This window comes from Sprattus sprattus (assembly GCF_963457725.1).
Source record: "Sprattus sprattus genome assembly, chromosome: 21".
Classification (NCBI taxonomy): Eukaryota; Metazoa; Chordata; class Actinopteri; order Clupeiformes; family Clupeidae; genus Sprattus; species Sprattus sprattus.
In genome coordinates, this window is record NC_137919.1 from 6949828 (window position 1) to 6972155 (window position 22328).

General features: G+C 43.3%; 3 protein-coding genes across 3 annotated transcripts in view; 2 read left to right on the forward strand and 1 right to left on the reverse strand.

Moving 5' to 3' along the window:
- fxr2 (FMR1 autosomal homolog 2) overlaps positions 1-5874 on the forward strand; it is a 38141-nt gene extending 32267 nt beyond the window's left edge. The window contains exons 16-17 of the mRNA XM_080859905.1: positions 1466-1557; positions 3579-5874. Of these exons, the coding sequence (XP_080716031.1) occupies positions 1466-1557; positions 3579-3683 (197 nt within the window). The 3' untranslated portion in view covers positions 3684-5874. The remainder of the gene's footprint in view (positions 1-1465; positions 1558-3578) is intronic.
- Positions 5875-12415: 6541 nt separating this feature from the next.
- On the reverse strand, positions 12416-12973 carry tifa (TRAF interacting protein with forkhead associated domain; the record flags this gene model as incomplete). Its single annotated transcript, XM_080860121.1, has 1 exon — positions 12416-12973. One exon carries the CDS (start codon positions 12971-12973, stop codon positions 12416-12418), a length of 558 nt encoding a protein of 185 aa, XP_080716247.1.
- A 1467-nt stretch (positions 12974-14440) lies between these two features.
- On the forward strand, positions 14441-18231 carry rbm4.3 (RNA binding motif protein 4.3). Its single transcript, XM_080859971.1, has 4 exons — positions 14441-14473; positions 15915-16340; positions 16455-17136; positions 17496-18231. Exons 2-3 carry the CDS (start codon positions 15932-15934, stop codon positions 17102-17104), a joined length of 1059 nt encoding a protein of 352 aa, XP_080716097.1. The 5' UTR covers positions 14441-14473; positions 15915-15931; the 3' UTR covers positions 17105-17136; positions 17496-18231.
- Positions 18232-22328: the final 4097 nt, after the last annotated feature.

Below are 22328 nucleotides of genomic sequence, written 5' to 3' on the forward strand. Positions count from 1 at the left end.
AGAAGACTCTGATTGACAGGGAGAGAAGAGACTGATTGACAGGGAGAGAAGACTGATTGACAGGGAGAGAAGACTGATTGACAGGGAGAGAAGACTCTGATTGACAGGGAGAGAAGACTCTGATTGACAGGGAGAGAAGAGACTGATTGACAGGGAGAGAAGACTCTGATTGACAGGGAGAGAAGACTCTGATTGACAGGGAGAGAAGAGACTGATTGACAGGGAGAGAAGACTCTGATTGACAGGGAGAGAAGAGATTGGTTGACAGTGAGAGAAGAGATTGATTGACAGGGAGAGAAGACTCTGATTGACAGGGAGAGAAGACTCTGATTGACAGGGAGAGAAGACTCTGATTGACAGGGAGAGAAGAGACTGATTGACAGGGAGAGAAGACTCTGATTGACAGTGAGAGAAGACTCTGATTGACAGGTAGAGAAGACTGATTGACAGTGAGAGAAGACTGATTGACAGTGAGAGAAGACTCTGATTGACAGGGAGAGAAGAGACTGATTGACAGGGGGAGAAGAGATTGGTTGACAGGGAGAGAAGACTCTGATTGACAGGGAGAGAAGAGCAATGGAAAGATATCAAGATATCTCATGGAGTGGGGGGGGGGGGGGGGATAGGATAGGATACAGAACATCGTTTCATGTTCCCCTCTGGACGGGACAGAACCGGCTCACATCCAGGGTCCCAAACTGGGATGGGGAGACGAGAACGGAGGGAAAACTTGGATGGGGAGACGAGGACAGAAGGACAATTGGGAAAGACAGGCACGCATAGGGAAACGAGGAGATGAGTTAGAGAGTCCAGAAAACAGAGGGATTTGAAAAGATGAGGGGTCTAGAGGGCGAGGGGGAATAAGGAAGGAGAGGATGAGATGTGGTATGAGATGTGGGGGAAGGTTCAGACATTTAAACTCGGATGTTTTGGTTGTGGAAGTGCACGCATAGTGTTTCACTATAAGGCCCTCGGAGGAGGGAAAGTGGTGTGTTTGGGGAAGTGTGGAGGTGTTGTAGAACTGTAAGAGACTCATTGACCTTCTCATCAAGAGAAGAGAGCGTAGCAAGGAACAGGAGGGCGGATCCCAAAGCAGACCCCTCCCTCAGAGCTGTAAAGGGGTGGGACCAGGTGAGGCTCGTTTTTGATTGGTGACTTGACTGGTGCCCGTCTCTGACCAAATCACTCAAACCACTCAAATCCAGTACCACTGGCCGTTCTCATCAAGAGAAGGTGGGGCTCATTGAGTTCATCAGTGCCAATGCATCATCCTGCTCATAGCAGACCAGGAGAGTTTAGGGCCCTTGGCTTCTCCATCGCCCCCTACCAGTGCTCTGTGTGTGTGCCCTGTGTGTGTGTGTGCCCTGTGTGTGTGTGTGTCCTGTGTGCGGTCCTCTGTGTGCGCTCATCACCCGTGCTGATATCTGTGTGTGTGTGTGTGTGTGTGTTCTTCTCTTGTCCATAGTGACTGTGGCAGACTTCATCTCTCGTCCCGAGTCTCAGAGCCGACAGAACCTCCCCCCGAAGGAGGAGGCACAGCCTGCCCCGCACCCTAAGGTACCCATCTACACGTACTCTCACTCACACACACACACACACACACACACACACACACACACACACACACAAAGGCCACTCAATTTCACATCTCAAAATGCACTCGCAAATGACACGTTAACATGAATAACACACTCTTATCCGTCACCCTCATACAAGCTACATCCTGTACCTCGTGTTAGACCTTAATTTGAACTGCTGATATTTAAATATTCCCACTCCTTTCTAGGGTTGTGATGGTTTTTGACCCACCATCACGATGGATGGTAACCACGCCCCCCCCCCCCCCCCCCCCCCCCCCCCCAGGTCTAGGTTACAGCTTTTCTTCGTTTTTCCCACGTCAAACATTTCATGTTATTCACGTTAACTAAGCCTGCTCCTGCGTCGGGAAACTTGCTCATTGTCAACAGAAATATGACGTTCAACTTTAGCGAAAGCATTAACTTCAGTGCAATGGCTACAAAATAGAATAGACATGAAGGTGTTGATATAAACACGTTTATTAAAAGTTGAACAACAAATAGAAACACAATGGCATTTACCTTTTTTACTGCAAAAGCTTTCAAATAATTTGTCATGCACTTCACGGATATCACAAAATATATAGGCTAAGAGCAAGAAAGTAATAAAACAAACAAACATAAAGCATGACTTACATGTAAGCTTACCAAAACGCGCTAAAATGTAATAAGTTAAATAACTTAAAAGGTTTACAGGGCCGACACGAGTGCAGCCTAATTATTTCCAAATGATTTACATGTCAATGTTTCTGGCCAAAAAAAACAACATATTAACCTTGTCTGGCTTTAATAAGCTGCGGATTGGGGTGACCACACTACCCGCGGTGCTGAAAACTCTCTCTGAAGGCGTGCTGGTAGTGCATATGCAAAGATACTTCCCTGAGCGCAAGGACACGTTGATCGTTGCATATTCTTCAGGATGGTGAACACGCAGGTGATCGCGTAGATTTGTTGTCTGTCCATCTTTGGCACGGACCACAGTTGCGCAAATCTTAGACACATTTATTTAAATCTTTTGGCAGCCCACGCTCATCTGGTTCAAAACCAAAGAAATTCCAAATAGGCGAAGTGGTGCCCTTCTTTCCAACCAACTCCTGCGTCATGGTAGGTTACCAGCTGTTGAATGTTGAAACAGTTGAAATGAAATGAGCCTTTCTAACGGAATAAAACGGACGCTTTTAACCGTTAAGATCCAAAAGGAATAGAACGACAGCTTTTTATAATGCGCAGCGCGCCAAAGTGCAAGAGGGCATTAGTAAAACAAAATATAGCCTATAGTTTTAAACGTATTACCATTACATTGCCGTTGTTAGTAGATTATTAATATATATTTATGCTTGCCTAAATATTTATTGTTGCTTGTCACCATGTTGGTTATTATTATTATTATTATTATTATTATTGAGTCATTACAACCCCCCCCCCCAAAGTACACGTACACTTAAGTACCTGTTAAAGGCGTAGACTTCCATTCTAATCCGATACACTCCACATGCGCTTATAAAAACACCTCTACAGTTTGTGGACATTACATTTAGTCCTTTAGCAGACGCTTTTGTCCAAAGCGACGTACAAGGGAGAAAAAACAACTCATATTTACATCCACACTCGCATGCATGGCCACAGCCAGTGATGACTTTTGTTTTAATTCCTGACACCTCGTGTGAGCTGCATAGCAGTAAGTGATTAGGATTGTCGGTCTGAGGCTACCACACATTCACACACGCACACATTCACACACCCCACAGACATGCATTTGTTGTCTTTTTCGCTTATTCTGTTATTTGATTCTTGTTTATATGTTTGGTGTTTGGGACAACTCCTGTTGTTTTTAAATGTGTTATGCAAAAATGTGACTTGACTTATTAATGGCAGGAGTATAAGGAATGAGAATTGGTATCAAAGCGTGAGGATTTGTAGACATGTTCTCATCCAAGTCTCTCCCTCTTCTTCTTCTTCTTCTTCTTCTTCTTCTTCTTCTTCTTCTTCTTTCCTCCTCAGGAGAACGGTATGGCCGGCAAAAAGGATGAGCGCACGGCCTCCAAGCGCTCCCCAAGCAACGGTGTGGCCCAACCAGGCGAGGCCCTGGTCAACGGCGTCTCGTAGAGCGACCGTGCACCCGTTACGACCAGCGTCTAGAGCAAGACATCACGGCAAACTATCTGTCCCTGCTTGCATTTGCGTAACAAAGAAAAAAAAAAAAAAGAAATCCTTTCAAACAGATGAGTGAGAAAAATCGACTTCAAAAACCTGAATCCATACGAGAGATGTTTAAAAAGAATTTAAAAAAACGACAAACGCATCTAATTAAAAACCACACATTAATGGTGTATGTTTATCCTATCTATCAGTACTTAGTGCTTATTATTAAGACTAGCTTGCCAAATATAAGCTGGTGGATACGACTCGATCTTTAAAGACATACTGAACTCAGAAACAGGACGTGACTATTGTTATTGTTAACCTTTTTTTTTGTTTATTTTTATTTGTGTCTTTTTTTTTTTTGTTGTTCATTTTGTTTTTGTTTTGTTTCACTGATTTAGGCTTGTGATCACACCTGGTCATAAATAGACACATCTTTGAAACAATGTTAGCAAGAGGAAAATTAAAAAAAGGAGAAAATAGCCGGAGATTAAAAAGGGAGACCAGAGATGATTATAGCTGTGGAGTGGGCAGAGCCCCGACGAGTTGACTGACAGGTGTCCGTCAGGCAGTGTTGTGACTGACAGGTGTCCGTCAGGCAGTGTTGTGCAGCTAAGGTGGAGTTGGCCAGGCATGAGAGATTGGGTTATACGGAGAGACATTGTGCCTTGAATTTGAAAAAAAAAAAAAAGAAGTAAACTTGAGATTTTTTTTTTTTTCGGTTTTGTTTATCGTTTTTTTCACAGGAGGATGGATGGAGTGACTTTTAGTGTGGTTTTGTTTTTGTCTCATGGGGTGGGGGAGGGGGGGGTGGTTGTTGAGGAGGAGAGAGTAAAGCTGAATTAAACAGTCCATGGTGGCACAGAGGGGGGGTAGAGTCTGCGGTTCACAGAACAGGGAAGTGTGATGCCAAAAGAGAATTTAAAGGGCACTCGCCCTCAGTATGGAGAGTAGACAGGACAGTGCTGCAGTGGAGCATCGGTCCTTTTTTGGGAGAGAGAGACAGTGTGGACAGGGCCGTGTTTGCGTTGTTGCGTGTGTGTGTGTGTGTGTGTGTGCGAGAGTGGGTGGGTGTTTTAACATGTGTATGTCTTTGTGCGTGTGTGTGTGTTCGTGTGCAGTTGAGAAAGATGCAACTTCAGAGAGTAGCCAGGGAGAGGAGGGCGGATCCCAAAGCAGACCCCTCCCTCAGAGCTGTAAAGGGGTGGGACCAGGTGAGGCTCGTTTTTGATTGGTGACTTGACAGGTGCCCGTCTCTGACCAGCCCAAAACCAAACCCCGCCCACCAACCCGCCCTACCTATAGACCCGCCACTCAAATCCAGTACCACTGGCCTAGACCGTGGCTCCGACTCCCCCACACAGGAAACACAAACACAGAGACATTCAGTGCCTCTGCGAACCCCCTCTCCCCCCACCTCTTATCTGACCGCACTAACATGGCTGGAGAACGGCGGAAGAGACTGAATGGTTCTGGGGCACATGGGTGAGAGTGACGGAACGGGGCGAAAGAGTGTGTCCGAGCTCTGGCTCACAGCGTCGCTAAGTAAGCCTTAAGTAACTCGCAGCAGAACTAGTTTCTGGGAGGAAAGACGAAGCAGGGGGGGGAAAAGAGGTCGTCTTGGTTACCTCATTTGCCTCGGCTCGGCCCGGCTGCCTTGGCACACCTGTGCTCTCGTGTCAAAGGTCACACACACACACACACACACACACAGGGGACGAAGAGGGCGTTCTGCGGGGTGCAGGGTAGCCACAGACGAGACGAGAACTGGGGGTGCCCACGCTCGTCTATAGCAACAACAAAAAAAGTAATATAGAGAAAACAAATAACAAAACACTTTGACCGATTCTGTATAGGCACTGATGGAGCCTCTCAAACACATTGGGTTGCGTGAGGCGAATGAGTTTGGTTCGGTGGACGGACAACCGCGACGGCGGTATGGGAGGGAGGAAAGAGATGGGGGTGGTTCCAGTCCCGTTTTGGGTGGGGCGTAGGGGGCATGTGGGGAGGCTGGCCGAGGGTCTCTGAATAGCCCTCGCCTCTTCCCAAATAAAACGGCTCATGTTCTAACTGTCATCTTGGTTTCTGCTCTCAACTTTTTTGGTTGTTCTTTCCACATCATAGAAAAAAATGAATAAAATGGGAATTAAATCGACTCCTGAATTAATGGCTCTTCTTTTGCGTGTGTGTGTGTGGAGGGGGGGCTGAATTGCTGATAGTGAGGTTTTAATAATAAATCTCTACTTATAAATGCTCTTCATGCTTTTTAGGTAGTTCTATCTAGGAATATCTTTGCTTCAAAGTTATTTATATGGATAAAATACTGTCATACTTAAACTCACATATATCATAATAGTTAACGAAGCTTTGGAATCATTAATCACATGATGATAATTCAATAATCAGGTCTTTATCATCAGCCTTTGCTTATGTATTTATCATCTGCATTAATTTGATATATATATTCCATTACTGCACATCCCAGTATTGCATTAGACCTTCAAAGCCACCATCAAGGCTAATTAAGTCTTGTTACTTCATGCAGTCATGCTGTTCAATTTGCCAGCAGTAGTAAGCCAGTGCAGTGCTCTTCACCTAGTAGACTAGTGTCCTCACATTGCACCATTAGTCAGCAGCGCCATCTACTGGTGGATGACAAACCAGACTGCCAGCAGTCTCATTATATACTGTGATGAAGATTTTAAAAAACAACGGTCATTTTCACAGAAGCATGTATGCAATACACAGTGTTGGGGAGGTTACTTTAGAAATGTAATTCGTTACAGTTACAGGTTACCCTGTTTAAAATGTAATAGTAGTGTAACTATTTGAATTACTTTATCTGAGTAACGTAACTAATTACTTTTCAATTTCTGTGATACATTTCTGGTAGGTTGTTAGCAACTGAAATTCAGATCGCTGCATGCACAGGCATGTAGGCCTACTAGCAGACGTGATGGCGCTGTAGACGTGATAGAGACACAGAAAGTTCTGGATCAAACTATTGTGGAGGGAAATGACAACGGGGGTGTTTGTACAGTAGCCAGAAAAACATGCGAAACAGTTTTTTTTTTTTTTTTTAAATATACATTTGAGCAAGGTTTTGCTGATAGTATTAAGATGTAATTCAAATTGTAATTTTGAAAATTGTCGTAAGTAACTGTAATTGAATTACACATTTCTCTCCAGTAACTGTAATATATTAGTGTTACATTTATTTTGTAATTAAATTACGTAACGCAATTACATGTAACTCGTTACTCCCCAACACTGGCAATACACTATTCACAGACAGCTTAAATCATGTACAATTGCTGTGTAACAAAATCTTTGTTGGTTGTTCGGAAGTCTCTCAAGCACAAGCGTACAAAAGCCCATAGAGAACAGTGACTAGAGTGAACTGGAAATCTGTCATACAGGTGTGACGTGTCCCCTCCCTCCTCAGGTGTACTTGTTCCCACCTGTAGCCTACACTAACCTGCCCACTGTTCTCTCACCGCATCTCAGGGCGCCTCCTGATTCCTCCCGATGTCAGTCTGCTCAGTAGTTCAATGTTAATTATGAGACACCGATAAACTAAAACTCAGGGGATGGCGCTCCAAGTAGTGCACACATGAAAAGAAACGTCAAATATTTTGTGTGCTTGAGTAAGCGATGTCAGATGGTGAATGTTGGAGGGAGTGACCGTGTTCAGGGCAAATATTTATAAAATGAAAAGTGCGTGGTTATGTTTTGTTTATGAGTAGGTGCCACGATAGAGCTTGTAAAATATTGAGAGTAAAAAAAAAACTGTTTAACAGTAACTTTAAACTTTCTCAGATATCCGACAGGCAATCCACCCCGATGAAACTCGGGATACAATTGTTTGTTCGCACGTTCTACCCATTGTGTGTTGATGAAAGACCTCAAGGCTGATTCATGCTTCCTTACGTAAGCGTAAGCGCAAGCGCAAGAGGCCGCGCAAGCCCCTTGCGCGACCCTTGCGCGACCCTTGCGCGACTTCTTACGTCTTGCGTGCGTCGCCCCCTTTTTCTAGACTTGCGTCATTTTTTACGTAAGCCCTTACGCGAGCCTCGCAGCCTGCATTCTATCAACGAATGATACGAGATGAGGTTACTAAAATATTCTGCATGTCTACTCAGTTTTACAGTGCTTCCCAAGTAAAGGTTTGAAAATAACTTCAAGCTTCAGACTTTCTGTTAGGGAACCTGTTATCTATCTGCAGAGCAAATGTCAGGCTCATACAAAAACATTAACGTGAATTACTTGATGCTAATACCTAGCGCGGTGTCTATAGGATTTTCCATATACGTTAGCATTAAGCTAACGTATTTTCTACCACAGTTAAACATTCAATACTATGTGATTGTTTTTAGAAAACGAATGTTACGTGATGAGATTACTCAAATGTAGTCTGCATGTCTGCTCAGTTTAACAGTGCTACCCAAGCAAAGGTTTGAAAAGAACTTCAAGCTTCAGACTTTCTGTTAGGGACACAGCTTTCTATCTGCCAGGCAAATGGCAGGCTCATGACAACACGCGCAACCTTTGGGAGCATGAACTGCACCGAGTAAATTTTGCGCAACCGTTAACCCCCAACGCTGTAGCATGCAGCCGCCTTCAGTTTTCACTTCCTGCGTGTCCCATTGAGCTCTCACCTGCAGTGCTGCCTCAAACTAAAGAAGTACCAAGACCCTGTTGTAAAGGAGCTTTTTTGTCATTCTCCATAACCTCACTCAGAGGGTTTTTTATTCGTCAGGTTTTGTGAAGCACCACTTTATTCATCATTTCTGGTAGCATACATAAAACACAATTTAATGAATCGAATATACTGAGTTAAGTGCTTCATTTGTATGTAAAATGACACCGAATAGAGAGTAGCCTATCTGTCTCTGGTGTGTAGGTGCCGTACATCTGAAGAGAGGGTCTCTGTCTCCCCCTAGTGGATATGTTTTATGCAGGACCAATCCCTTCAGTTGCCTGGTGTAGATGCGGTAGGAACCGTAATCGGGTAGGCTAATGGTTTTGCCGCTATACTTATTATTTAAGTATTTTTTGCTTATGTCGCGTCGTCACATAGCCACAGTGATAGTTTCACAAGCATGTGTGTACTCAAAATGCTAATCATTGTTATCTTGACCCCTCAATGTAATATAATGAATCTGCCTCAATGTCTTTGCCTGTGTTTGCAGCCTAATTGCACCATCCACTTTTCAAACTTTCTAAATGTAGCGGTCTACCCACAAGTTATGTACTTTCACTTTCAAATGTGCTTTGAGACTTCCTCTTTCAAGTTGGTTATGCCTGCCCCTACGAACAGTGTTTTACTGGAAATCCTATGAAAATAGATAACAGTTGATAGGTGACAGAAAATTAAAGTATTGCAATTGTTCGACCAGTTTGTGCAGTGAAGAGAGTGTGTTATGGTCTCCCACAAATCTTCTGCCTAGTGTACTTTCTTTCACTTAAATGTGAACTGGAACTGTTCACTGTACGGTTGGGTGCGACAAGGTTTTAATTAAACATGAAACATTTAAATTAATCAATTTTTCTTTCAGGAGGGGGGGGAGGTGTTGGAATTCAAAGAGTCACAGAGTCCTGGAAGATTCTAGAGAGGCTTCATACCCCCTCCTCCCTGTTGCCTTCACTTGCTGGTCTCTTTTGTTCTGTATTGTGTGTCGTCAGAGGATTAACTGCCCATTAGGAAGGGTTTTGGTCCTTTTTTGGGTGTCATCCTAGGATTAACTGCCCATTAGAAAAGTTGGTTTCTATTGGTTTCAAATAGTTCACTTATACAAGACTGGTGTTTGCAATGTTTTTTGCCATTGCCTGCACATATAGTCCTGGTCTGTTTTTGTTTGTTTTTTTAAAACTTTACACCATACCACAGGACTGTTTTTTCCCCCAACTACAAATAGCAATACAATCTCTTCATGGACTCTCCATTCCTTTTCTCCCTGACATTCTTTGTGCTTGGACTCCCTTCTCTTCCCTTCCTTTCCCTTCCCAGGGTTCTGTGTGTGATGTCTGCTGCACGGTCACCTGCTCCAGCACGCCATGTGTTTGTGTACATCAGCACATCAGGTGCTCCTCATCAACGCCCAGATAACCATCTGCCCCACGCCCCAGGGCATCAGCTACAGCTAACATCCCATGGTTATTCCCACACAAGTGCCAGCATATCCTAAATGTCCACAGTAACACAACCATGTGTCTTTTTTGCATTCATTTGTATACGGTGGGTGTTACTTTCCTCTCATTTCTATGGTGGGCTATGAGAGTGAATTGATCACAAATATCAATGCCAGGTTAATTGCCTGTTCCAATCGGAATAAGATTTATTTGAATATGAGTCTAATTTCAGTTGTTCATATTTAATTGGCTAAATGGGTCAATAGTTTTTGTCCTGTAAAATCACATCAGATTTCCTTATAAACAAACAAGAACCAACTGTGACCTGACATGATAGCATGAGATCACTCAGGTAACACTGATTAAACCTCTTTATACACAACAGCATGAGATCACTCAGGTAACACTGATTAAACCTCTTTATACAGCATACAAGCTGCATGTCAGTTATATAGCCTAGTGAGTGAGTTAGTTAGTTAGTTAGTTAACTAGTCCTATGAATGTTCACACATTTGCTGTTTCCTTGTGCCGTATTTTACTGAAAACCCATTAAATAATGCAAAAGCATTAGACACAAACACATTTTCACATTGTAGAAAGGACATTTAAGCCTATGCTGCTATCTTTTGTCAGTGAGGTATGTGCTTCAATCGAACTTCATCTTATTTTGTCCTGACAAAACAGTGGTGGACTCCACTGACTGCTCTTTGATGGTGGGGGCGACACTATTTTTCAAGAAGCTCTTGAAGACCCAACTCTTCAGAGAGCACCTCCCTTCCTAACTGGCACCTTGGCTTAACTTGCACTTAAGCAGTGACAGTCCCGCCGCACTTTATTGTTACACCAGGTTTTATTGCTCTGAGCTGGACTGTTCTCTCCCTTGTACATCGCTTTGGACAAAAGCGTCTTCTAAATGACTAAATGTAAGTGTTCTTCTAAAATCAGGGGCCATCCCTTTTTGTCACAGGAATGATTGGGAGTGAATGGGGGGCTTCAACGCTTAGTAATGAGCTCATCAGAACCAGGATTGGCTTCTTCCCCGGCTCCAGCAATTGCTGTGTCCTCTGCAAACTTGATTACCCACATTATCCTATCCTTCGGCAGGGAGATGGTGCAGCTGTTTGTGCGTGACATGAACAAGCCGAGGGGACAGGACATGACATTAACGTATGGCAGCAAGGAACGGTCTTTCTTTTGTTAGACTACTAGAGTCACGCTGTCTATTAGGCCATCAGGAGTCTCTCTGTCTGACATTGAAGAAAAACTCTGTCACCACTATTTAGTACAATCTTGTTATCTTGGTTTACTATCAGGCAACAAAGAATTCAGCTGGTGTTGGAATGTGATTTGTTCATATCAGCTACATGTTACATTTAGTCATTTAGTAGATGCTTTTATCCAAAGCCACGTACAATGGAGAGAACAATCAAGCTACGAGCAATAAAGACTTAGTGTAACAATATTACACGTTTCTTTCCCATGCCCTGTCATATCTTTGTAACCCCAAAGCAAGGGCTCTTTACAATAACGTCATCTGCCACAGATTCTTGGAATCTGAACTGACTTGAGGTTATCCAGAGAGGGAGGGTTGGGAAAAGTCCCTCATGAGTAGCACTTTGTGTGTGTGTGTGGGGGGGGGGGGCTGTCGCTGAGGTCACAGAAGACAAACTTGCCTGAGATTGTGACCAGGAAGTAATAACAAAAAAGTCATCCCCCACAAGATAAGCTGTAATCATCGTGGCTTGAGTTGCAACGGTAGATTTGTAGCATTTTTAACAGTCAGTGCATGAATTGTGCCATATCTAAACAGTTTAAAGAGCCCGGTATTAAAAGAGTGGTATTAAAAGTATGCTAAGCACATACTTGCCGAAACGTTATCAGATCCTGTCAGTAATCATGCTTTATCTGATTTATTATTGTCTGTCTGCATTAGTCTTGGTGAGCCTTATGATACAAAACTGGCTGAGCAGGAAATATGAAACCTTGGACGGATGATGACCTCTTAGAGAAGCCAGTAAATGGTAAACAAGGTTACACTACAAAAAAGCCTTGCTTTAGATTTCCTGGTTTTATTTTTTAGAGTTAAGGCACAGAAACAGTAACACAGTGCTTAATATTAAAACGTAATACTTTTAAGGAAAGGAAATAGCGACAGTCCGAGCAGCTAAACAGTTTTCTGTTTTCAAGCAAGAATCTTACTATCTGACCTTATGAATACATCACATTTGCAGGGTTTCATTTGGAAGAAAATTTAACTTATTTGTTAACTTTGGCTTAGTCCATAACAGCCTCTTTTTGAGTCATAAGACTGTTATAAAACATTCGGAGTCTCGGAGTAAACTGAGTTCAAGTAACTCATAATATGGCTCAAATACATTAATATTTAAAATAGTAAAGTAGAGTAAAAGTAGAGTAGAGTAAGTAGTCTACAGTTCAACACAAATAAATAAGGTTCCAAATATAGATAGAAATGTCATTCATGACAACTAAATCAAGGCACAGGCAAGACAGTTTGATAAAACTTAAGTGTAGCGTACACATCTAAGTTGTGTTAAACTACTGACTTATAGATTCTCATCTGATTCTGACGGTTCATTGCTGGGATCCCTCCAAGAAAGGGTGGCGCCTCCTGAGTCCATGACAGCCACAGAAGGGGCGTCCCCTAAACCCATTTCCTGCGATGGCGGCACACTTCGACTCTCAAACAGGACCTCAAAGTGGGTCTTGGAGTCCCCGGGCTCCTGCAGGACGAGCAGTTCGTACCGACCGAAGCGGATCAGAGCCTTGTCGGGCAACTCTGCTCCCACTAGATGTCCCAGTTCAATGCCATTGACCTGCAGAGGAGCTCTGCGACTCAAGTTCTGCACGTTGAAGCGTATTTCCATACTGCCAGGGGCACGGAAAGCCTGCAGGGCCAGCTGCTTGCGGGAGACCCTGGTGTCGTTCAAGATGAACGGGCACGCATCGCCTGCCCGACCCATCCTCACCGGGTCCTCTGCCTCCTGCTTGTGCCTCAGATTCATGGGTAGAGAGTCAAAGACACTCCGGGCCTCAGGGTGGTACAGCTGCACTCGCAGACAGGTCAACAGTTCGTCAGTCTCGTCGTTCTGGGATACCGCCATTATGTTAGGTTAGCCTGCGCCCCCCTCTTTGGTTCCAACCCAAGAGCAAAGAAAAAAAAGACAGGAACAACCACAGAATATGACAAAAAAATGTATTAATAGTTTTCTTTTTAAATTCAAAAAGCGCTGTGTGTTAATCATGGTCTTGGATCCACACAAGAAGTCTACCTAGGGAAATGTGTCCCTGTTGGACTTCTATTGCAGAAAGAAAAGAAAAAAACACCAAGTGTGCTGCACTGAGATTCTTTGGAATGAAAAGTGTGTTAAAAATAAAATGAATTATTATTATTATTATAATAACTTTTGCCTTCAATAGCTTCACTACTCAAGAACAGACTTGTTTTTCTGTAGTAGTTCTGTGTGCATCCTTTGGACAAACATTTGTGTAGAATAGAATGTGTAGAATAAAATACTGGGGATGAGCATTCCGTGACATTGGGCTTTCTTCAGATAATGTTCTGTCTCAACTCAATGGGCATACTATGTTTGGACATTTTACATCACTGTCTGTTTCGTCTAGTGCTGCCATAATTGGCTGTGATTAGATTAACTAATTTGCTAAATACCCAGTCCAATAGGGATTTTTCTTTTTTAATCACAGTACACCTTATTAAACCGCCCTCATTCTTGTCATTGTGCATCAAATCAAATTACAACCAATAATGGTGCAATAGGCAACATGGTGATGCATGCATCATAGTCGCTAAGGCCCAACATTCAACCAAAACAAGTAGCCTAATTAGGAATGTGAATGTGTTCGAATTCAACCAAAGGCACTCAGCGCGGTGCATTTACCACCAATACTCTAGTTACCACCCATCCTTTACCGACAGCATCCTCTTGACAAGCCTTAGTTACAAGGTATCGTCTACTCTACATAATGTAAAATTGTAGACATGGAAATGTTAAGGCTACCACTTACCCGTAGATTGTAGTCTATTTCACAAAAAGCTCGATCCCTGCACTTCTTGAGAGACCGCTACAATATGAGAGGTTGAAAGTAGGCTATGTGAGTAGTACCAACCGGAAAGGCGGAGACTTCAGTATCATATTGCGAAATTCTCGAAACTCCGAAGACTCCTGTATTGTTTCTCTTTCATTTGTTCAAGGTGAATATGGAGCCGGAAATATGAATGAAATTCCTATTTTTCATTCATATAATAATAATTTATGTACAATTTCCTCATGATAATTTTTAGTTTTATTGGTCTTATTGGTTTGTTTCTTATTTTCTTACGTCACTTGAGATCATCTGATGGTTCCTCTTTTAAATTGCAAATACAGCGAATATATTGGTAGGAAGAGTTGTCCCAATCATATTTTGCAACGCGCTCTGTTCCTTGTTCATTGGTCAAGCCTTTCATTACATCACTCTCAGATTGGTTCATTCTGTGAAAAGGCGGACCTTATATGATTTGGAGAGTGGCGAAAGGTTCACGGAATCGGTTAAGTGTACTGTCGACCGAAGCCATCTTGACCGAGAAGCACATCTCCGGAAAGGTGAGTAGATTAGTCACTACAGTTGCCGTGTCAACTTAGTCCAAAATAATATACGACTATATTTTGTATTCAATAAGTTCAAAGTATTTTTTGTTGAGGAACCGTACTAATTTCACAAAACAAAGATAAACGTAGAAAATGTTATCTACTTCTAGTCGGTTATCTGGTGTATTTCCTCAAAAGCTAGCCAGCTAGCTAACGTTTAATACGAACTAGCTTCAAACGGTGACCTGCATGTTCCATTCATTCATTGAGGTGATTTTCGTTGATCTTTTGCCATTATGTGGCAATACAAACCGAAGCGATTTGAGCAGCAAATTATTTCGAAGTTAACGTCACTTGGAAGTATGTTTCTGTTCGCCAAGTAAATGCATATAACGTTCGCAACACTCTTAGTTTCAGTTCGATGTAACGTAATTTCTTGAGGATGTTTGATAGCTAGAATGCTATGTAAACTGGTTAGCAGGCAAGCTACATGGACGTTCAGTTACACGCGGTCGTCAGGGGGTCTGTGAAGGCCCAACACCCCGGGCTTAACTGCAGACTAACCGTATATGTCGTTGTGGGTATCCTCTTAGTATATTTGTGGTAATTTTTCAATGAGGTTTGAAAAGGACAATATTTTTGGGCATTAGCCTACGTTTGTTGGGCTTAAGTATTCGAATGGCCTATTGGCGCTAGTCGGATGTCGTCGTGTTGTTAGCTGGTTGGCTAATGTGCGTTAGCAGTTTCGCTGAAGGACTGTCGACGGCAGTTGTAGGAGACAAAACGCGGTTTCCCATGGTGACCAGTCACCAGCCAAACAGTGTTGAGTTGATGTAGTTCTGGTGGTGTTCAAGTTTTTCTCTATAGAAATGTGACACTGTTGTTTCCCATAAAGTACAGCCTATTCACATAAGTCCTAGTCAGTTGGTAGAACAAGTTTTTCGAGTTATTCATTTCCCCGTTTTCGTTTTGCATTGCGTCAGGGCTGAAGTCTGATTGTAAGGCCAATAAAATGGTCTGGGACAATTTCGGCAGACTGATTTATGCCTGACTTGAGGGAACAGTCGAGAACTTTAGTTTCAATTGTAGGATATCCTAAAGTACTTTATGAAGAATACTGAGATGTGTTTACAAAGATGTGACACCCCGGAAAAAAATAAACGGGGCTATTTAGGCATTATGTGGCTGTAGGAGCTTTTCCACTAATGTAACGGAACTAACTTTTACACTGTCAGTTGTGGTGTCTCATTTATATGGAATTGCTAGATATGCAGTACAACAGATGTCATTTGTTCATACAGTGTGACTTTGTGAAAGAGCTGCTTTAGTTGACTTGACAATTGGGAGATGACAACTTTAGGTCAGTGGCTTGAAGGCCTGGACCCGTTTGAGTTTACCTGGGACCGTTCATGGCTACTTGAAAAATTCTATAACTGATGTCTTTTTATCATTCCAGGTAATTTTGCACCCAAGATGGTGAAGATTTTCGTTGGGAACCTTCCGCCTCAGGCGGAAACAGATGAGATCCAGGCCCTCTTTGCTAAGTATGGTACTGTCACGGAATGTGCCATCATCAAGAACTTCGCGTTTGTTCACATGGAGGACCGCAAGAGTGCAACCAAGGCCATAAAAAACTTGCATTTATACAAGTTGCATGGCGTACCCATAAATGTAGAGGCTAGCCATGGAAAGAACCAGGGCCCAATTAAATTGCATGTGGCTAATGTTGAGAAGGGTTCTGCAGATACATTGCGGGCACTGTTTGAGGAATACGGCACAGTATCTGAGTGTTCCGTCGTCAAAAACTTCGCTTTTGTTCATATGCCCAATTCAGAGGAGGCTATGGACGCAATGAAGGGCTTGGCGAATGCTGAGTTCCAAGGTAAATTAGCAGTGTGAAGCCTAATTTAATTATTCACTACTTTTGTAAAGAATTTGCGTACGTAAAGCGTTTTTCGAAATTTCTGTTAATGTTTTTAATTTCTTGTTTATTTAGGCAAAAGGATTCATGTTCAGATCTCAAAGAGCCGCCCCAGGGGTGGTGAGGAGGAGTTCCAACATGGTCCCCCCCCAGAAAGAGCAGGTTATTGGGGACCCCGTTTCCCTGGTGACCGGCCTGAACCCGGCCCGCCTGGTTACCCCAGGGGTCGGTTTGGCCCCCCAGTGTCCCATGGCTATCCCCCTGCCCCACCTCCTCCCCCTCCTCCTCCCCCCAGGCGTGCCCCTTACCCAGAGCGCACTCCTTCGTACGAGCGCGAAGGCTATGGGGTTGTCGACTACTATGAAAAGTACCGCGCCCGGCCGTATGGCATCACGTCCTACGATGACCGGCGTGTCAGCTCTGTGCCCCCTCCCCCGCCACCCCCCTCATCTGCCCTGATGAGAGAGCGCCTGGGCCCCAGCACACTCGACCCATACGAGCGTCGCCCCCTTCCTCCTCCGCCGTCCGCTTACTACGCTGCCCGTGACCGCAGCCCCATCCGGCGGGCGCCACCCCCATCTGCCCCGACCGGCAACGGCTATTCATACGAGCGCTCCCGACTCTCACCGCTGTCCATGTCCCGGAGCGCGTACGGAATGCCCCGAGCCCGGGACCCCTACGCAGACAGGGTGCCGCCCCCTCCTCCGGCGCGCTACTCATACTAAAGATAACAGCCAGCGCCACACGTGTGCTCAAGGTGAGAATAGGTCTCCGACACGATAAGCGTAAAGTTTGCAGGAAGGCCTCCTTCGTGCCAAAATACTGGGTTTAGACTTAACTCCCAGGAAATGGCGGTGGACTGAGTGAGAGCCCTGCTGTAAAATCAAGGAAATGCAGGAGCGGCACAACAATTTAAAAGTTTTGCCGACATAAAGAATGTATTTTCTAGTGTTCTGTGGTTGAAAAACTGTTAACAGCCTCAAGAAGGTAATCGTTTCAAATTGAAACTTAAACCTAGAAGGAATGTAAAACCAACTAGTAGTTGTTTTGGGTAAACTGTATTAACAATTTTGTGTGCTGCAGTCGCTTGACTCATGTGGTTTGCTCTCTTTCCAGGTTTAAATTATTCGACAAGGTCGTCGTCGTCTCCTGATGCACACGGCGCATAACGCATCCCTACGTCTGGCGACGTGCGTTCCGTTCGGCGACGACTCATAGTGGAAGAGTTTGTAATGCGGACCTCCCGTCCTTTAAACACACGCTTTTAGTCTCGTCACGTTTCCCGTCTTCTGGCAAAAACTTGTAAAGTTTGCATATTTTTTTTTTTGTTCTGCCTGCTTGTCCTTAATAGATTACCTTTACCTGTTTGAATCTGAGATGCCGCAAGACAGGTTGAATCCTTATAACATAAAATGTAAACTGGATGTTGCTCAAGCCGAGAGCATTTCATTGTGCATCATTGAGATTCAGTATCTTAACTGTGTGAGCTGAAACTGAACGATTTCAGTTTAATTGAAGGAAAATTAAGATTCTTTTAATGTAATGGGCTATATGGTTTTAATTTGGTACATCCGAGGTTGTATATTCGTTTAAAATAAATCACACTTTTGTTTTATCACAAATCATTTTGTCAGTCTATTGCATATTGCTAACATTATAGTCTGGTTAAGAAAAATGCTAAATAGGCCTTTGGATTTTTGTTAAAGCAGTAAAAAAAAGTACACTATGAATTGACTGATGTGTTAGTGTGACTCCGATAGATCCTTAGTAACCTAAAAGTAGTGAAATGTACGTACTTCCCTTTACAGAAGTTTGACCAAGGTATTTTTAAATAAACTGACTTGAAATGTTGCGTCGTTTGCATTTGTTGAGAGTCCGATTATTGCATAATGTTTGCTAATGAACCTTGATCTCGCCCTCCATGTATAAATGGAAGGTAGTCGAGTAGCTCCACACCCTGCTTGCACAAACGTGTGGCTCTTAAGCGAACGCAATGCTCACTCTAACTATTCGCACTCTGCTTGTCGCCTGTCTTAGGCCATTTAATACGACGTCAGCCAGAGCGTCCCTTTTATCTTGGCTCGCTAAACTTTCTTCCAGCCATCCTCAGTTGGGAAGTGTTAAGACATGCCCTTACCCACCAGTTCATCTAGACACGGAACACTTGTAGAGAAAACTAAACAGTATGTCAGGATTTCCTTTTCTAAGGTGCAATGGGTCCATTTGGTTACGTTTAATGGACTTGACTATTAACAGGTAAGTTGGGTAAGCCATATACATATGCACTGAATATAGTTTATATTTGAATGTGCCCAGGTAAAGTTCACAATGCATGTGCCCTCACTAGAAGGTCTCATTGATACAACTACTTATTTGTGTGTTTTGCCCTATAGTCATCTTGAGAGGGTTGAAGTCTGACCACCTGTGACAAAAAAAAAAACCCACATGTTTTCAGTTTAGGTTACTAGGTGTCATGAATTGGATAAAGATGTGAAAATTAAGCAGAATTTCTAAATGAAGTAATATTTGTGTGCCCTACTTCCAGATATTTCATCAGAGTGATGGGAGTTATTCACATATGCCTTTAAGCCTTGAATTTGTACATACCCAATAAAGCCAAAAGAAGAACATATCTGAGTTAAGTTTCATTTTTATGTGTTGACTATGAATGTTTATATTCGCTCTGTAATCAGGGGATTCATATCCCTGTTTATGAACCGTATGACGGATGGTAAGTAAAATGGACAAGAAATCCACCATCTTGATAAAAAAAACTTGTATTTGTCAGTCGTCCATTTTGTTGTGGCAGATTATTTTTAATGGATTGGGGTCCTGCCAACAATAACATGTACAGAAGTCTGATGGGTCACAACTCACAAGTACTGGATAACCACGTGGTTTAATTAGGGTGGTCGTGGCCAAATAATGCACTTTATGGTATAGTTCAAGAACATGTGTAACGTTTATGAACAGCTAAGTCCAGATCTAGCCAAGAATTACAATTTAGGTCTGGTTGTCAATTTTGGAGTGATTTACGTAGTTGATCTAACAAACCCATGAAAATGTAACATTTATACAAACCAAAAGTAAGTTTAGTTGTGCATAATCAAATGGAAGCAAACACTCATCCCATGAAAGATGTGAAGTGTGGGCAGGTGAGTTTTGAGTCGCTTGTGACGAGAAAATATATATGAAAGCAGAAGTTATACTACTACATACAATTAGGCATATAAAACTCGTGCTGACTGGAGTTAGTCCTGACGCTTTGGGTAGAAAAAGTTTGCATCAGAATTTTGAGATAACCTTGGTAATTCCGGAAATATGTTTTTACAGATGTTCACAATAAAAGTACACACAAGTAAGAAAGGCAGGCTCTTACTACATATTATTTGGTATGCTCTTATAGTTGTTATCATTTTATAGGAATTATTAGTGTAAATATATAAGGGTTTGCAGTATAAAATTATCCTAAAACTTAAATCGGAACGGAAAAGCTTTTGTCACTTATTGACGCTACGCTAAGCCGGAAATGCGAAGCAAGCGGTAACGACGCCATTTCATGTTTCATTCATTTGAACTGGCGGCCGTATTCGTATTTTGGGTAAGGTTCGTATTTTTCTGGCGTATATTAGACTATTCTATGCGTTTTGTGCATTTTACGAAAATTGTTTTGTTTAGAGTAGTATTTCACGAGTTAATCTGTCCAAAAAACACTTCAGGTACTCGTGTTCCTTAACTTTGCGTCGTCAGTTAGCTAGCTATCACTTTTCGTGCTAGTTAGCATGCTCAGCTAGTGCTGTTGACTAGCTACGAACTGGCTAAATTAGCTAGCTATGGCTACATTATGTAAGAAGTCAAGCGAGCCAATTTGTGTAGTACACTGTCGTAACTGAAATTGACTTTATAAGCGTATTGTATTGAGATAGTTTCTTACTACCGATATATCAATCAACGATGCATCTTGACCATGCGGAACTTTTCAAACTTGTCTTTAGCTTACACGAATGCTACCTAACGTTAGCTTAGCTCATGTTCGCACGATTTGGCCGTGGCTTTAATTTCTGGGTTACCATCCCATCTGATGCTGTTTATTGCTTAGTTTCTAATGAAAACTTAAACACAAGATTAGTTATGATGCATGATCTAGGGGACATAACATGGTCTTGTATATCTTCAACATTAGATCCTCTTGTGAAGCTAGAATGTTCGTAAACGGCTCCTGGAATCGTTGGAATAACTTGCGTAACTTAGCTTCAGACTCTGGACCCTGTTGTATGCAGAAGCGACCAGGAAAACCTGTTCCGTCTATTGTTGCGTTAATGCTGGCATTTGTAATGCTAACCTTTTTATTAACTAATACAGATAGTTAATTACACGTTACTTTTCTTACCTAAATGGCAATAAGGCGTTAAGAAAATTCGTTATCGTGACTTTCACTTGGTCATTGCCACTCAGCAGCTTGGCTTTGTACTGTGTTCTGACTTAAGGTGTAGCAGCAAATGGTACCCATTAAAATTCCTAAATTGGTTATTATTATTTCTTTCTTGAAACCTAGGTATAACGGAAAAGGGAAATAAAAATGGTGAAGATATTTATCGGCAACCTGTCGGAAAGTACCACAAAGGAGGAGCTACACTCTCTCTTCTCCCCATATGGCAAAATCACAGAGTGTGACATTGTAAAGAACTTTGGCTTTGTTCACATGGAGGAACAGTCTGATGCCGAAGAGGCCATTCGCAACCTCCACCACAAAATGATGAATGGTCAGGCTATCAATGTGGAGCTCAGCAAGGGTAAAGCGAAGGGGTCCAGGACCAGAGGTTCTACCAAGCTGTACGTGAGTAATATTGCCACTACTTGCACCAACCAAGAGCTGCGGGCCAAGTTTGAGGAGTATGGCCCTGTGATGGAGTGTGACATTGTCAAGGACTACGCATTTGTACATCTGGAACGAGAGGACGATGCCCTGACTGCCATCAAAGGCTTGGACAACTCGGCCTTCCAAGGTGAACAAACTGTGAGAACAGGGTGGCTAGCCGGTTCAGATCAGGCTTGTAGGAACGACGTGTTGTGTAGCTGTGAGAATATAGTAGTGTTCAAGTGCAGTCCCGTTTGCCTCCACTAGTAATGCTTTTGATTAAGCAGTCGACACCTGTAAGCCATTCAGTAAAGAGAGAAATGCTTGGTAGTGTGTACATCCTAGGCCCAGCACAGAAGCATTGTACTCTGTTACTGTTTATGAAATTGACTGGAGGAGGTGTCTTGGCATCTAAACCTCAACTGATGAGACCTTTCGTACTGTTCTGAAATGCTTTACAAGTCAAGCCTAAAGTGCTCCTTGTCAACCTTTTCACGCAATTTCAGTTCATTAAGGTAAACTTGTCATTCCCACGGTCTTTTAAATGACATGAAATTGGAGTGGTTTTGCAGAAAAAGCGAGAACGTGTCCTGAAAATGCCTGTCTTCTTTTCCTTCTCAAAAGGCAAGCTGATGAACGTACAGCTGTCCACCAGTCGGCTGCGTACCGTGCCGGGAATGGGAGACCACGCTGGGTGTTACGTCTGCGGGAAACCGGGCCACTGGTCCAAAGACTGCCCACGCGGGCAGAACGGTAGCTATGGCGATGGAGGCGGCGGCGGAGGCGGTTTCCGCGATGGCCGGGGGTACCCACAGGGACCTCCAGGTTTTGGCAGGGGCGGTCCTGGATATGGTGGCGGCCCCGGGATGCTTCGTGTCCCACCTGACTACATGGGAAGTCCAATGTATGGCCGAGTGGCGGGGTATCCTGGGGCGTCCCCCATGAGCCGTCACCCTGCCTACGCTGCGACGCGGGACTACGGTAGCGACGGCAGAGACCAGTATGTCAGTAGATCGGCAATGTCTTACCCAGACAGGTCTGCGGCCTACGAGCGTGAGCGAGAGCGCTACTCCGCTACCATCGACTACTAC

Bases quoted from the DNA above. Each gene is read 5' to 3' on its own strand.
- rbm4.3 (XM_080859971.1), top strand. From the start codon at position 15,932: ATGGTGAAGATTTTCGTTGGGAACCTTCCGCCTCAGGCGGAAACAGAT. The intron at 16,341-16,454 runs GTAAATTAGCAG...TTGTTTATTTAG, and splicing joins GGCGAATGCTGAGTTCCAAG to GCAAAAGGATTCATGTTCAG.